The 17,584-nt window shown below is 47.4% G+C and overlaps 1 protein-coding gene across 1 annotated transcript in view; it reads left to right on the plus strand.

Annotated features, from left to right (window-relative positions):
* The window catches only part of LOC115073646, a 71,628-nt gene that overhangs the window by 42,935 nt on the left and 11,109 nt on the right, over nt 1-17,584 (plus strand). Inside the window, exons 4-6 of the mRNA XM_029572248.1 lie at nt 621-913; nt 10,364-10,570; nt 12,925-13,031. Of these exons, the coding sequence (XP_029428108.1) occupies nt 621-913; nt 10,364-10,570; nt 12,925-13,031 (607 nt within the window). The remainder of the gene's footprint in view (nt 1-620; nt 914-10,363; nt 10,571-12,924; nt 13,032-17,584) is intronic.

The raw sequence follows: 17,584 nt of genomic DNA on the forward strand, positions 1-17,584 counted from the left end.
AGTGAAAAAACTCCTTCCGAACACCAAATTTGGCAATTATCTCAGAATTAATGGGTTAGCACCTTCCTCATCTTATATCCCAATGTATTTATTATCTATAAACTATTGCACCTACTATGTAGCTCTACAGTCAGCCATAACAGACAGTCCCTGCTCCTTGGAGCTTACCATCTAGTTAAGATCCATACATATAATTCCTGAAGTCTATTATAGAAGACATTGTTAAAAGCAACAAGAGTAAGATTCAGAAGAGCTAGGGGTTAAGATTTTTAAAAGCAGCCTCAAAAAAAGGATGTGACTTGAATGTGGTGGAGAGAAGGCAGGATACAGCAGCTGAGGAAGGCTCTTCCAGGCATGCAGTGCAACAAGGTGGAAGCCGGGAATCGAGGAGCTGGCAGTGGGGGAGAAGGGCACAGATGAACAGAAATCACAACGAGGGGACAAGAGGATATAAAATGTTTGCACTCTGTGTGGAAGCCGATGGGGAGCCAGGGATTCAATTCTCATAAGTCATGCAGCCAAATCCATTCTAGTATCCTTAAAACCAGATCTATCTCTAGGTATATCTTGGGTTAGGGCTGATGCTGAATGTGAGTCAGCACCTTCTCTCTCCTTTTCAGATAGCACAGAAAACCAAACACTACCAGGGACTCATTAAGAAGCAGATGGATTATGAGAAGGCGTACAAGACAGCAGGGAAATACACCATGCAGGGGGCAGCCACGACAGAGGAAGCCAGCCAGGGCTCAGGAGGCCAGGCGGGGCCTCGATCCAGGAGACGCCGAGACCTCAGTGACCAGAACATCCCCAGCCCAATTGAAAGTAACGTCCAAGCGTGCCTGGCGAAACTGAGCCCAGAGGAGCTGGACCTGGTGCGTGCACACACCCTGGGCACAGTCAGTAAGGCCTCCAGGTAAGTGACGGGCTGTGAAACAGCAGGGAGTCGTGGTTCGGTGCTACAAAGGGGCATCCTCTGTCACTATTGCAATGGACAATGAACCTATACCTAAGACACGAATTTGCCCCTCAAACATCTATCCAGAAAGACCCAAAGACAAATGTGTCAGAATTTTAACAATTATTATATGTAACTCTTAAATGTTTACAATCCTGACTTATTTTAGGATTATGCCGCAGCAGTATTTCTGTGTTTTATTTTATTATTTGTGTTTATCTGTAATCCGCCAAAAGTGGATGTCCAGTGATTTGGCAGAAGAGAAATCTCTGAATAAAGGAAGAAAGAAAGAAAGATAGAAAAGGAGGTGGAAGGCATTCTCCTGTCCATTCAGATTTTGTTAACTCCAAAAAGAAAGCAAAAACAGAAATTCACCTGCCAGGCCAGGGAAACTCTTCAGAAACCACTAACGGAGGCACAAAAATTCAAACACTCATCACTACCCCCACATTGAGGCTTATTTAAAACAAACCACATAATTCATGACACATACACATCCTTAAGTTACACCAGTTTTTAGAGCAGATATTGAAATCTTCTGCCCCGTGTTCAGCAGCAGCCAAGAAAGCAAACAGAATGTTGGGAATTATTAGAAAGGGAATGGTGAATAAAACGGAAAATGTCATAATGCCTCTGTATCACTCCATGGTGAGACCGCACCTTGAATACTGTGTACAATTCTGGTCGCCACATCTCAAAAAAGATATAATTGCGATGGAGAAGGTACAGAGAAGGGCAATCAAAATGATAAGGGGAATGGAACAGCTCCCCTATGAGGAAAGACTAAAGAGATTAGTGTTGCAGTTTGATGCTGCTGAAGAGATAGTGGACCCTTGGGCCGGCCTACCTAGGGAGGCAGGGTAGGCCGGGGGGCGGAGCCACAAGCTGGAAGGGTTTACCCAGGAACCAGGGACCCCCCGGGAGGAGCCCGTAGGGTCCCGGGTTCTCGGGACTCGGAGCTGGTTACGGAATGTCCAGAGGCTGAGGTGGGCGTAGGCCGGGACCAGTGCAAGCAGAATGAATAGGAAGTCCAAGGTACCCGGAAGGCAGGGGACCGACTGCACAGGACCAGGGCCGGCTGAAGGCAAGGCAGCGGGCGACTGCGGAGTCTGTAGCAACCGGAGTCTGGAGCAGGCTGTAGGCTGAAGCGGAGTCGGAGGCAAACTGGAGTCTGAGGCTGACTGCAGGCTGAAGCGGAGTCAGAAGCAAACCGGAGTCTGAGGCTGGCAGCGAGCTGAAGCGGAGTCAGAAGCAAACCGGAGTCAGAAGCAGGCAACGTGGAAGTCAACTGGAATGCAACTGGCAGCAACTAAGAAGTTGTGAACCTTGTTGCAAGGCGTTGAGAGAGAGTCTGAACACCGGTTATATCGGGACTTGGGCGTGACGTCAGCAGCGCGGGCGGGGCCGGGCTTCCGGGAGCTGGACGCTCAAGAGGGATGCCCTCGCGCGCGAGACCGAAGGGAAGCAGGCCCGTAATGGCGGCCGCCACGTGGAGTGGGAGAAGCCCCCGGGGTCCGGAGCGGGCGGAATGTGGTGATCACTGAAGCGGAGGTAGGTGGGCCTGAGCCCTAACAGAAGGGAAGCAGTCGGGACCGCAACAGTACCCCCCTCTTTACGGCCCCTCTTGAGAGGACCGGGTTTCTCCGGGTGGTCACGGTAGAACTGTTGCAATAGGGATTTGTCCAGGATGTTACGGCTGGGCTCCCAGGTGTTATCCTCGTCGCCGCAACCCTCCCATGCGAAAAGGTATTCCCATCTACGGTTATAGAATTTAACATCCAAGACCTCGCGTACCTGGTAAGTAGGATCATCATCGATGGTGGTAGGCGATGGATCCGGAGGTCTTCGGTGGTAGCGAGAGAGAACTACAGGTTTTGGCAGGGATATGTGGAAAACATTGTGGACTCGAAGAGAGGACGGCAACCTCAACCGATATGAGACTGAGCCCACTCTCTCGGCGATCCGGAATGGCCCACAGAACCTGGGTGCAAATCTTCGGGAGGGAAGGCGGAGACGAATGTTTTTGGTGCTGAGCCAAACCCGATCTCCTGGCTGATAGGTGGGAGCCGGTCGTCGGTGGCGATCAGCCGTCTGGCGGAAGAGGCTGAGCGAATCAGTTTGTTCTGGATCTTCTGCCACAAGGTCTGTAGCTGTTGAGCCGTTAACTGGACGGCTGGAGAGGCACTGGGAGTAGCAATGGGAAGTGGAGGTCTCAGCTGTTTCCTGTATACTAGCTGGAAAGGTGAGAGCCCGGTGGCTGCGTGAGCTTGATTGTTATAGGCAAACTCGGCCCAGGGTAACAGTTCTGACCAGTTGTCTTGCTTCTCATTGGTGAAGGCTTGAAGGTAGGTTTTTAGAGACCGATTCATCCTTTCGGACTGCCCATTACTCTGCGGGTGGAAAGCCGTAGAGAAGCTGAGCTTCACTTTGAAGCATTTACAGAGAGCCTTCCAGTAACGTGCGACAAACTGTGGCCCACGGTCGGAAACTATGTCTTGCGGGAGGCCGTGTAGCCGGAAAATATGCTGGGCGAAGAGGAGAACTAGTTCGGATGCAGAGGGTAACTTAGTCAATGGAACGCACCATCTTGGAGAAACGGTCGACGGTGACCTAGATAACCGTCTGACCGCGAGATGGAGGCGTCCACCATAAAGTCTGTAGCGAGATGGGTCCAGGGCTCTGTGGGAACTGGCAGAGGCTGTAGAAGGCCGCATGGGGGTCTGGGACTGGGCTTTTGACGAGCACAGGTGGGGCAGGAACTTACATAGACGCGAACATCCTGTCGTATGTTGGGCCACCAGTAAAAACGATTAAGGAGTTCCAATGTTCTCTCTCGTCCTGCGTGTCCTCCAGTGAGAGAGTCATGAGCCCAGCGTAATGTCTTTAGGCGATCTCGTCGGGGAACCATGGTCCTATCTTGGGAGAGGACCGTCAGGGCGGACAGGCGAATCTTACTAGGGTCTAGAATGTAATGTGGAGGTTCTGGGTCTTCCTCGGATATGGAGGTCCGTGAGAGAGCATCCGCTCGGAGATTCTTGGACGCCGGCCGGTACTGTAGGACAAAGTCAAAGCAACTAAAGAACATGGCCCAGCGGGCTTGGCGAGGGTTTAACCGTTGGGCCTGGGACAAAAACTCTAAGTTTTTGTGATCCGTATATACGGTAGTTGTGTGTCTTGCGCCCTCGAGCCATTGTCTCCACTCTTCAAATGCGAGCTTGATTGCCAACAGCTCTTTGTCACCGATGGAATAATTTGCCTCGGCGGGAGAGAACTTCCTGGAGAAGTAGGAGCACTGCAATAGTTGTCCGGAATTGGAGTGTTGACTGAGGACCGCCCCGACGGCTATGCTGGAGGCATCGACCTTGACGATGAATGGTTTTGCCGGATCGGGATGACGGAGGCAGGTGTCCATGAGAAATGCCTCTTTCAAGTCATTAAAGGCTGCGACCGCAGCATCAGGCCAATTCTTGGCATCGGCTCCCTTCCGAGTCAGGGCTGTAAGGGGAGCGACCTGATGCGAGTACTGTGGAATAAAATGTCTATAAAAGTTAGCGAAGCCCAGGAATTTCTGAAGGGCCTTGAGACCCCTGGGTTGAGGCCATCTAGTAATGGTGGGTACTTTCTCGGGGTCCATCCGGAAGCCTGTGGAAGAAATGATATACCCTAGGAAGGGCAGGGCCTCAGCTTCAAAAACACATTTTTCAAGCTTGGCGTAGAGGTGATTGTCTTGGAGAGCCTGCAGAACTTGTGTGACGTGGTGGCGGTGAGTATCCAGATCTCTGGAGAAGATGAGCACGTCATCAAGATAGACAATCACATGTGAATGGAGCATGTCGCGTAGGACCTCGTTCATGAGATTCTGGAAGACGGCCAGGGCATTGCAGAGTCCAAAGGGCATTACTAGGTACTCGTAATGCCCGTCCCTGGTATTAAAGGCCATCTTCCACTCATCCCCGGGGCGGATACGGACGAGGTTATAGGCCCCTCGGAGGTCCAGCTTGGTGAAGACGCGTGCTCCCTGAAGGCGATCCAAAAGCTTGGGTATCAAGGGAAGCGGATAACGGTCCCACTTGGTGATGGCATTTAAGCCACGATAGTCTATACATGGATGGAGGGAGCCGTCCTTCTTGGCTACAAAGAAGAAACCGGCTCCAGCGGGAGAGCGAGAGGGGTGAATGAAGCCTTTGGCAAGGTTCTCAGTCACGTACTGAGACATGGCAGCAGTCTCTGGCAAAGACAAAGGATACACCCGGCCACGGGGAGGCGTGGTGCCAAGTAGCAAGTCAATCGGGCAATCAAAAGGCCGGTGTTGTGGAAGAATTTCAGCCATCTCCTTGGAGAAGACGTCGGCGAACTCCCGATATGGCTCGGGCAGCATGAGCGAGGAGCAGAGGTGCAAGGTTTTCAGTGGGCGTGGAAGGCGTAAACAATGTTCAAAACAAAAGGGACTCCATTGGGTTAGTTGAAAGGTATCCCATTGAATAGTGGGTGAGTGCTGTCGTAACCACGGTAATCCAAGGACCAGAGGGTGCACAGCTCATTCCAAAACCAGCAGGGAGATTTCTTCCAAATGGAACAAGCCTGTCTGGAGAGCCAAAGGGGCCGTGGAGCAGGTGATGGTTCCAGGGAGCAGCGTACCCCGGATGGAGGAAATACGCAGCGGAGGAATCTTTCGTTGCGTGGGAAGAGACAGCTGGTTCACCAGATCGGCCACAATGAAATTTCCCTCGGCACCAGAGTCAATGAATGCCCGGATCTGGAGTTCCCCACCGGGGTACTTAAGAGTCACTGGCAAAGTGCATAGAGGAGATGATCCAGTAGAGCCTAGGTGTAGCTCCTCGGTATAACCTAGGCACGGTCGTTTCCCGGACGTTCCTGGCAATTGGCAAGGAAATGCCCCTTGCCTCCGCAGTAGAGACAGAGGCCCTGCAAGCGGCGCCTTCTCCTTTCCTCGGGAGTTAGTGGAGATCTGCCCAATTGCATGGGTTCTCCACTGTTGGCAGAGGCAGGAAGTCCCTTGGGTGCCGGGGTTCTAGTGGCAACTATATATCAACTAACCTTGTTGCCTTGTGTTATACTGCTGCAACCAACTGTTGAACAAGGAAACTGCTCATTCTGAGGATTTTTGTGCGGGTGCCGATCCTGAGGTTGCCTTGAATTCAGACTACCTCCCTGGAGCGGCTCCCGTGTTTTATTCTTTATTTGTTTATTCACGCCAATTTTTAATCAAAATTTTTTGCATTTTTGTCCATTACTCAATTTTCCATCGGTTTACCCGTTTGGCGGCCCGACCCTTTACTTATATCGCTTACAACCACTTATATGCAACTTTTTGCAGCTAGATACGGGTCTGTTCCGCCGGCCCGACACGGTCCATGTTTCGGCGTTTTGCCTGCTTCAGGGGCTGCGGGAACCGGAACGGAATCGAGTTTGCCTATGGACCTAAAAATACCACTATCGTTAAATCTTATAAAAGCCTCATCAATTACTATTTTAAAATATCAGTACCCCATTGTTTGAGCTATCAATATTACTTACTGTTTTACGGTCAACTCATTTACGTGAGACGCGCCTTCACTTCCAAATCCGGCATCTCTCTCTACTCAGCTGTTAATAAGCCCCTTGACGTCATACCGCGGGCCAATCATTCTGTCTCCCTACGATCCTTGATGTTAGCACCCTAGGGTGTTCTACTGCCTGGGGAAGTGACGTCACCTATGAACGAAATTCACTGCATAGAAAACTATCTAGATTGCCTGGTCAGAGACGTGCCGTTATCATTAGATTCTAAAAAGAGTTTTATGGATATTCCCACCGTACATCGATTTTATTCTTTTAGCGGCAAGTGACCGGTCTCTTGTTTATCTATCTGTTATGATGGTTGCTCGCTCTTAATATACTCAGATTCAATGTAATATGTATTCTAATTGTGGCCGGGGATGTAATTACTACCCTGATATAAATATGCTATCTAACTCTGTGTACAATACTTTTAATTGTCAACAAATAAACAAATGAAAAGTAACAATCATAGAGTTTAGAGGCAATAAACAAACAATTAAAAGTATTGTACACAGAGTTAGATAGCATATTTATATCAGGGTAGTAATTACATCCCCGGCCACAATTAGAGTACATATTACATTGAATCTGAGTATATTAAGAGCGAGCAACCATCATAACAGATAGATAAACAAGAGACCGGTCACTTGCCGCTAAAAGAATAAAATCGATGTACGGTGGGAATATCCATAAAACTCTTTTTAGAATCTAATGATAACGGCACGTCTCTGACCAGGCAATCTAGATAGTTTTCTATGCAGTGAATTTCGTTCATAGGTGACGTCACTTCCCCAGGCAGTAGAACACCCTAGGGTGCTAACATCAAGGATCGTAGGGAGACAGAATGATTGGCCCGCGGTATGACGTCAAGGGGCTTATTAACAGCTGAGTAGAGAGAGACGCCGGATTTGGAAGTGAAGGCGCGTCTCACGTAAATGAGTTGACCGTAAAACAGTAAGTAATATTGATAGCTCAAACAATGGGGTACTGATATTTTAAAATAGTAATTGGTGAGGCTTTTATAAGATTTAACGATAGTGGTATTTTTAGGTCCACAGGCAAACTCGATTCCGTTCCGGTTCCCGCAGCCCCTGAAGCAGGCAAAACGCCGAAACATGGACCGTGTCGGGCCGGCGGAACAGACCCGTATCTAGCTGCAAAAAGTTGCATATAAGTGGTTGTAAGCAATATAAGGTAAAGGGTCGGGCCGCCAAACGGGTAAACCGATGGAAAATTGAGTAATGGACAAAAATGCAAAAAATTTTGATTAAAAATTGGCGTGAATAAACAAATAAAGAATAAAACACGGGAGCCGCTCCAGGGAGGTAGTCTGAATTCAAGGCAACCTCAGGATCGGCACCCGCACAAAAATCCTCAGAATGAGCAGTTTCCTTGTTCAACAGTTGGTTGCAGCGGGGTTCTAGTGGCAGCAGATGAGGGTGGTGGAGTTTTACGGTAGGAATGGGTCTCCTTATCCCGCTGCTGAAGGCGGCGATCCACCCTGCCAGCGATGTCAATTAAGTCGTTTAAGTCCTCCGGGAGGTCTCGGCCTGCTAACTCATCCTTGATGCGGCTGGCAAGCCCCTCCAGAAAGATTCCCCTAAGGCAATCATCCCGCCAGCCAACTTCCATGGCCAGTGTACGAAAGTCTATGGTGTAATCGGCCACCGAGCGTGTCCCTTGCCTGAGGTGCAAGAGCTCCGAGGCCGCGGTGGTCTGGCGTGCAGGATCATCAAAAGCGAGGCGAAAGTTGAGGACAAATTCCTGCAGATTCTGTAACAAGGGGTCCTGATGCTCCCACATGGGTGAAGCCCAGTCAAGGGCCTTACCATCCAGTAGCGAGAATATATACGCTACTTTAACTGCTTCTGAGGGAAACTGCGCAGGCAGAAGGGCAAAGCGCACGTAGCATTGATTCAAAAACCCATGACATGTCTTGATATCCCCCGCATACCCGGTTGGCGTGGGTAGTTGGGTCACAGATGCCGGACTGGGTACCGGAGCCGGAGGAGGGGCTGAAGGTGGGTCTGGAGGAGTGGCCTCCAGGCGGGAGACCAGCTGTTCCACGGTAGCAGCAAGTGTGTTGATACAGTGCTGTTGCTGCTGGAGGCGTTGTGCCATGCCCGGGATGGCCTGCAGGCTTGGGGCCTCCGCCGAGTCCATGGCCTTGCAAACTGTTGCAGTTTGATGCTGCTGAAGCGATAGTGGACCCTTGGGCCAGCCTTCCTAGGGAGGCAGGGTAGGCCGGGGGGAGGAGCCACAAGCTGGAAGGGTTTACCCAGGAACCAGGGACCCCCCAGGAGGAGCCCGAAGGGTCCCGGGTCCTCAGGACTCGGAGCTGGTTACGGAATGTCCAGAGGCTGAGGTGGGCGTAGGCCGGGACCAGTGCAAGCAGAATGAATAGGAAGTCCAAGGTACCCAGAAGGCAGGGGACCGGCTGCAAGACCGGGGCCGGCTGAAGGCAAGGCAGCGGGCAACTGCAGTCTATAGCAACCGGAGTCTGGAGCAGGCTGTAGGCTGAAGCGGAGTCGGAGGCAAACTGGAGTCTGAGGCAAACTGGAGTCTGAGGCTGGCTGCAGGCTGAAGCGGAGTCGGAACCAAACCGGAGTCTGAAGCTGGCTGCAGGCTGAAGCGGAGTCGGAAGCAAACCGGAGTCTGAGGCTGGCTGCAGGCTGAAGCGGAATCGGAAGCAAACCTGAGTCAGAGACAGGCAGCGAGCAGAGGCGGAGTCAGAAGCAAACCAGGGTCAGAGGCAGGCAGCGAGCTGAGGCGGAGTCAGAAGCAAACCGGGGTCAGAGGCAGGCAGCGAGCTGAAGCGGAGTCAGAAGCAAACCAGAGTCTGAAGCAGGCAACGTGGAAGTCAACTGGAACGCAACTGGCAGCAACTAAGAAGTTGTGAACCTCGTTGCAAGGCGTTGAGAGCGAGTCTGAATGCTGGTTATATCGGGACTTGGGCGTGACGTCAGCAGCGCGGATGGGGCCGGGCTTCCGGGAGCTGGGCGCTAAAGACGGACGTCCTCGCGCGCGCGCGAGACCGAAGGGAAGCAGGCCCGTAATGGCGGCCGCCACGTGGAGTGAGAGAAGCCCCCGGGGTCTGGAGCGGGCGGAATGCGGTGATCACTGAAGCGGAGGTAGGCGGGCCTGAGCCCTAACAGAAGGGAAGCGGTCGGGACCGCAACAATTAGGACTTTTCAGCTTGGAGAAGAGACGACTGAGGGGGGATATGATAGAGGTGTTTAAAATCATGAGAGGTCTAGAACGGGTAGATGTGAATCGGTTGTTTACTCTTTCGGATAATAGAAAGTCTAGGGGGTACTCCATGAAGTTAGCATGTGGCACATTTATTTATTTATTTAGGATTTTTATATACCGACATTCTTACATTACATGTAAATCATACCGGTTTACATAGAACAAAAACAAGACAGCTGGAGAATAACTCCATAGTCTGATACAGTGAACATTTAAGACTAATTGTAGAAAAGTCTTTCACTGAACGCAAATTAAGCTCTGGAATTTGTTGCCGGAGGATGTGATTAGTGCAGTTAGTATAGCTGTGTTTAAAAAAGGATTGGATAAGTTCTTGGAGGAGAAGTCCATTACCTGCTATTAAGGTCACTTAGAGAATAGCCACTGCCATTAGCAATGGTAACATGGAATAGACTTAGTTTTTGGGTACTTGCCAGGTTTTTATGGCCTGTATTGGTCACTGTTGGAAACAGGATGCTGGGCTTGATGGACCCTTGGTCTGTCCCAGAATGGCATGTTCTTATGTTATCATTTTGCTAATGACCCCTGCATAAAAGGACTGAGGTATTCTTTCCTCTCTCCCCATGCTCCATGAAGCCTGCCAGGCAGTAGTGTTCAGTCTGCAGTGTCTGAGAATTCCATCCCTCCGATGTCTGCCCTGAGACGGGCTGTGGAAAGAGCCCCACAGGAGAAACAGGCAGCACTGGAAGAGAGGCAGAAGAAAGGACTGGTTCTTAATGTGATGTCCGAACATCACTGGACAGCCCTCTCTACAGGATCAGGCACCATCTCCTCCAAGATCAGGTGACAGCCATCACTCACCATTTACTCATCCATTCCTCCACTTCATCCCCTCATTCTCTTATTATTTCTACGCTCCTCCATCTGTTCTTCCCCACTCATCCATTCCCTATCCATGCATTCATTCCTGTATCTACTCCCACATTCTCTATCCAATCGTCCCCCTTTAATCATCTACCAATTCCCCTTTACCCATCCGGTTCTCCACTTCATCCCCTCATTCTCCTATCATTATTTCTACGCTCCTCCATCTGTTCTTCCCCACTCATCCATTCCCCATCCATCCATCTATTCATTTCTACATCTAGTCCCACATTCTCTATCCAATCGTCCCATTTAATCATCTACCAATTCCCCTTTACCCATCCATCCATCCATCCATGCATTCATTTCTACATCTAGTCGCACATTCTCTATCCAATCATCCCATTTAATCATCTACCAATTCCCCTTTACCCATCCATCCATCCATCCATGCATTCATTTCTACATCTAGTCCCACATTCTCTATCTAATCATCCCATTTAATCATCTACCAATTCCCCTTTACCCATCCATCCATGCATTCATTTCTACATCTAGTCCCACATTCTCTATCCAATCGTCTCATTTAATCATCTACCAATTCCTCTTTACACATCCATCCATGCATTCATTTCTACATCTAGTCGCACATTCTCTATCCAATCATCCCATTTAATCATCTACCAATTCCCCTTTACCCATCCATCCATCCATCCATGCATTCATTTCTACATCTAGTCCCACATTCTCTATCCAATCGTCCCATTTAATCATCTACCAATTCCCCTTTACCCATCCGGTTCTCCATTCATCTTTTCATTCTTATTCACTCCTGTTCCATCTACTTTTCATCCACTGACTCTCCATTCCTTTATTCTCTCTTTATCATGTTTCCATTCTCTCACCATCCCAGCATTCCCCATAATTTCCATAAACAAATCTGTTAATTACACTTTTCTTCTATAATATTTTCATTCCATGACATCTGTTCTTTCATGCTTTCACTCCTCATCCACCCATGGATTCATTCCTTTATTTAGTCCCACATTCCTCATCCATTCATCCCTTGTTTCTCTGTTCATTCCCTTTCACTCCTCATCCACCCATGGATTCATTCCTTTATTTAGCCCCACATTCCTCAACCATTCATCCCTCGTTTCTCTGTTCATTCCCTTTCACTCCTCATCCACCCGTGGATTCATTCCTTTATTTACTCCCACATTCCTCATCCATTCATCCCTCGTTTCTCTGTTCTTTCCCTTTCACTCCTCATCCACCCGTGGATTCATTCCTTTATTTAGCCCCACATTCCTCATCCATTCATCCCTCGTTTCTCTGTTCATTCCCTTTCACTCCTCATCCATCAGTGGATTCATTCCTTTATTTAGTCCCACATTCCTCATCCATTCATCCCTCATTTCTATTCATTCCATTTCATTCTTCATCCTTCCTCCACTGAGTCTCCATCCCTTCATTCGCTCTCCATCCCTGCATGCTCCACACATTCATTCCTCATTAATACATCAATTAATTCTCCATCTCATTCACTCCTAATCCAACCAGTTATGTCTTCATTCACCCACTCTCAGTCCCTAAATTCTCTCTATTTTTTCTCTATCATCCATCTATTCAGCCATCCCATGCAGGCATTCATTCACTACCCATCCAACTTTCCCTATTCATTCCACCATCTATCCATCCACTCTGTCATCCATGGCTCTGTCTTTCATACTCCATTCTTATTCATCTACAGCCCAGACATTCTTTCTCCATCCATTCATTCATCATCATCCATTGCTCTATCTGTCCATACTCCATCCCCATTCATCCACAACCCAGACATTCATTCTCCATGCATCTCTTCATTCACTATCATCCATTGCCTCTGTCTTTCATCCCTCTTATTCTCCCCACATCCAATTCCCATTTATCACTTCATGTATGGCAGAGTCTTTAATTGCCCATCCATTATCTTTCTCTTTGCCCATTCGCTTACTCTTCATTCCTTCTTCCATCCACTCATTCATTCATTCACACTGCATTAATCCATTGTCCCTTCACATATTCACACCTTCTCATTCATCCCCTCACTCTGTCCTTCATTCATCTATTCTAAAATCCCTTCCTCATTCATTCACTACCCATCCATCCATGCATTCTCTCTACATTCTTCTATGCCAGGTCCATATATATTTTCATTCCCATTATACTGAATAATTCATCTTTTCTTCCACTTCTTCATTCCGTCATTAGCAAAGTGATTAACCAAGCACCAACTGTAAAACAGCTGCATTAACAATCTATTTGAACTGGATTTCATCATTTCCTTCCAGAACACTTGTCTCTGAAGAACTCATAGGTGGGAACTGGGAGAAAGCCCTGAAACTGTCCCTGATAAGCACTCATCCAAGGGCCTCGGAGAGTCTGAGAGAGGATGCAGGTAATAACACTGACCCACACTCTGATACTCTATAGATGTACACTGCTAGTGTGATATAGTCAAATCATCAGAGAGCCTCAGACAGGATGCAGGTAACACTGTCACACACTCTGATACTCTATAGATGTACACTGCTAGTGTGATATAGTAAAATCATCAGAGAGCCTCAGACAGGATGCAGGTAACACTGTCACACACTCTGATACTCTATAGATGTACACTGCTAGTGTGATATAGTCAAATCCTCAGAGAGCCTCAGACACCTTAACCAGGGTGGAACCAGGCTGCTGATGCTAACCTTTAAAAAGGGGAGCACGCAGCTTTTAAACAAGAACAAAGGGGAAAGTCAACAGTCACTCACCAGTGCATGGTTTGGAGGGAGGAATCTTCTAAAGATACTAATGAAATGGAGAGTTAGGACATCCCAACAGAGAGGTTTCAAGAAAAGCAAAAGTAGTCCATGTGCCTATAAAGAACCACTTGAGCTAAAAGATTCCAAATTATCCCTATCAACTGATAAATATATTGATAATATAAACAAAAACCCTACTTTGAAATGTCTGTATGCCAATGCCAGAAGTTTAAGAAGTAAGATGGGAGAGAGAGAGTGTATATCAGTGAATGATAAGAGACATAATTGGCATCATTATATCGCAATGGTAGGGAGGATAAACTTGGTGGGGATGTGGCGCTTTATTTCCAGGAGAGCATAGAGACTGAAAGGATAAAGCTCATACTAGAAACTAAATGCACAGTAGAATCTTTATAGGTAGAAATCCCATGTGTGTTGGGTAAGAGTATAGTTATAGGAGTATACTACCGTCCACCTGGCAAAAATAATCAGATGGACGATGAAATTCTAAGAGACATTAGGGAAGCTAACAGATTTGGCAGTGCAATAATAATGGGAGATTTCAATTACCCAAATATTGACTGGGTAAATGTAGCATCAGGACTTGCTAGAGACGTAAAGTTCCTGGAGATAATAAAGGACTGCTTCATGGAGCAATTGGTTCACGAACCAACGAGAGAAGGAGCTATTTTAGATCTAATTCTTAGTGGAATGCAGGATTTGGTGACAGAGGTAACAGTGATAGGGATACATAGCAATAGTGATCACATTTGACTTAGTAAGTGAAAGGGGGTAAATAAGTAAATCTACAGTTCTAGAACTAAACTTTCAAAAGGGAAACATCAATAAAAGGAGGAAAATAAAAAAATATTGAAACCTGCAGCTAGAAAGGTTAAGAGTGTACAAGAGGTCTGGACATTTAGGAGGACTGTTTTAGAATCGCATTTAGAACATAATCCATACCTTTAAAAAGGTGGAAGGAAGGCCAAACGACTGCTAGCCTGGTTGTAAGGTCAAGTGAAAGTGACTATTTTAGCCAAAAATATTTCCTTCAAAAATTGGAAGAAGAATTCATCTGAAGAAAATAATAAAAAGTATAAGCACTGGCAAGTTAAATGAAAAACAAGATAAGACAGCTAAGAGAGATTAGAAAAGAAGCTGGCCATAGTTGTAATCTCATAATAAAACCTTTTTTTTTTTAATTCTTTCTTTATTACAGTTTTTAACAATAAAACAAAACAATATAAACAGTATTAAACAGTTTAGACCCCTCCCCCTCCCCATCCTTCCCCCCCCGCCCCCCAAACACACACATACACCATATAGCTGAGGCATAGCAACATTGTCATAGAAATACCAGATCTGACCCATCAGTTTCCCGCTAGGTTTATCACCCAGTCTTTCCCGACTGTTTGTATTTGTATCCAGTAACTGTAAGGATCAAATCCCGTTTAGAGTCTGTGAGTGACCACCAAAACTTACTCCATACCATTGTATATATATCCTGCTTTGCCGTCGGTTGCGATTGCGCCGTCCAAAACTCGTGTTGTAAGAGCGTCACCAGACGTGCATGCCATTGCCCACCCAAGGGCCGATCCTCCGATATCCACTACGACATGATCGTCTGCACCGCTATGATCAGCGCCTTGTCCAAGAAACGCTGGTCACAGTCTGGCAGCTCCTTCAGGTCTCCTTGAGGTAATCGGAAGAGGCAAAGCCTTAAGTCCTTGGGAACCGGAGTGTTGAGTATCTTTTCCAGACTCGACAACACCTCTGTCCAGAAAGCCTCCAACTGAGGATACTCCCACAATCCATGAAGATATGTCCCTACTTCCGTTTTACATTTAAGACAAACTGCGGATTCACAAAGGCGGGCCGCAAATCTCTGAGCTTGGGAGATATGCATACAATGTAGGAGTTTAAACCCCACTTCCTGAAGCAAAACATTTTCCGATATTTTATTACTATTTACCAAAATTTCCTCAATATCCGATATGGCCAAATAAACATTGGCTGTTTGAACCCATTTATTTTGAATTTCCATCTTTGCCTCATTAACAGGTATGTCTCGTAAGGCTTGAGACAAGGTAGAGCAAGAGTGGCCTGACTTTTCCCTGGGCATAAAAATTGCGCGCAAAGGTTCCCACCTCGTTCCCATGGTATACGAACCTACAAGGCTATGAGCATAATGCCGTGCCTGCAAGTACGCAAAGAAATCTTGTGGTCGCACCCCATAAACATGTTTGAAATCTTGAAAAGACCACAAATTCCTGGATCCCGGCTCAAACAATTGATAAACATTTCGTATCCCCTTAGTCTCCCAATGTTTGAAAACAGCCCCCATCATACCACTGGGAAACATGGGATTGCCACATAACGGCATGTAAGGAGTTATAGGATTTTGTAAGCGGAGGATATGCGTACACAGAAATCTTCAGGCCTTCCGCCCTGACATTAATATCATTTGTCCCCGATAAGTGGCCGGGAGGTAAGTGCCCCCAACTTGCATCAGGGATTCCGGCTTATAGGGACTAAGCCATTCTAATAAAAAGGTACGAGGTGTGAATTTTCCCGTGCCATCCAGCCAGTCCTGGACATGGCGCAAAACACAAGCTCAATTATATGCTCTCCAATTCGGGCACGCCAACCCCCCTTGCCTACTGGGGAGCTGAAGTGTCTTTAGGGCTAATCTGGGTTTGCGTCCACCCCACAGGAATGTACGTATAACCCTGTTTATGCCTACAATGTCCGCCTTATTTAACCAGATAGGTAATTGTTGTAAAACATACAGCCATCTAGGCAATTCCAACATTTTTAACAGCGCAATTCTGCCTTTCAAAGACAACGGAAGTGATTTCCACATTTGCAGTTTCTTAGTCATATTGTGTAATAGGGGACGAATATTCATCTCCTGAAGCTTCGTGACATCTCTAGTCAGCAGAATACCCAAATATCGCATAGTATTACCTGCCCACTTCAGTAGAAAATCCCAGGTCCAATTTTGGCGTACCGACATCCCCAGATCCATAGCCTCTGATTTGTCCACATTTATTTTCAACCCTGCAAAGGACCCAAACAGTCTCTGATGGGCTAGTACTCTTTCAAGGGAACCTTGCGGGGAAGTAAGGAACACCAAAACATCATCTGCAAAAGCAGATACTTTAAATTCCTGCCTCCCCCAAATGAACACCTTAATCTGTGGATCAGCTTCTATTTTCCGTAAAAGCGGATCAATTGAGAGGATGTACAATAATGGTAACAGAGGGCATCCTTGTCTGGCACCCCGATATAATCTGAAATCTTCTGAAACCTGACCATTCGCCCGAATAGCAGATTTGGGAGCATGATAGAGCATCCTGATATTGTGAACTCTCTCTCCTTCAAAACCGTATCTCCCCAGGACCGAGAACAGGTAATCCCAGGAAACCCTATCGAAGGCTTTTTCTGAATCAAAGCCCATTAGGATTGCTGGAGTCCCCTGTTTATGGCATTCCTCCATTGCTATAATCAATTTTGTGATATTTGTGCTGATTGCCTGACCTTTGACAAAGCCTACCTGATTATCTGTAATAAGGTCTGGAAAAACACCACTCATCCTGTCCGCCATTATTTTTGCAAATAAGTTGGCTTCAAAATTTAAAAGAGATATCGGTCGATAGGCCGCCGGGGAGGCCAAGTCCTTACCCGGCTTCTCAAGAACAGTGATAAATGCTCTCGTGGTCTCCTCTGGGAACTGCCCATGCCGTTGAGCCTCTCTATAAAAAGAAGCAAGTCTTCAGTGGCCCGGGAAATTAGACATTTATAGTACTCGGCGCTAAAGACGTCCGGGCCTGGGGCTTTGTTCGCCTTACTTGCCATAATAGCGCTCCTTAATTCGTCCAATTGTATAGGCTTATTAAGAGAAGCTAGTTTTTGGGGGTCTATTTTTGGTATGTGCAAATCACGGAAATAGTCCTCCTCTTGAGCTATACCCCCCCCATCTGTCTTCAGAATAGAGCCTCTCATAAAAATCCCGGAACTCTGCACATATCTCCCTCCCAGTCGTTAATGGTGTCCCATCTCCCTTCCTAAGAAGAAGAAAATGCCATACTGGGTCAGACCAAGGGTCCATCAAGCCCAGCATCCTGTTTCCAACAGTGGCCAATCCAGGCCATAAGAACCTGGCAAGTACCCAAAAACTAAGTCTATTCCATGTAACCAT

Source organism: Rhinatrema bivittatum, chromosome 1 (assembly GCF_901001135.1).
Source record: "Rhinatrema bivittatum chromosome 1, aRhiBiv1.1, whole genome shotgun sequence".
NCBI classification, from domain to species: domain Eukaryota; kingdom Metazoa; phylum Chordata; class Amphibia; order Gymnophiona; family Rhinatrematidae; genus Rhinatrema; species Rhinatrema bivittatum.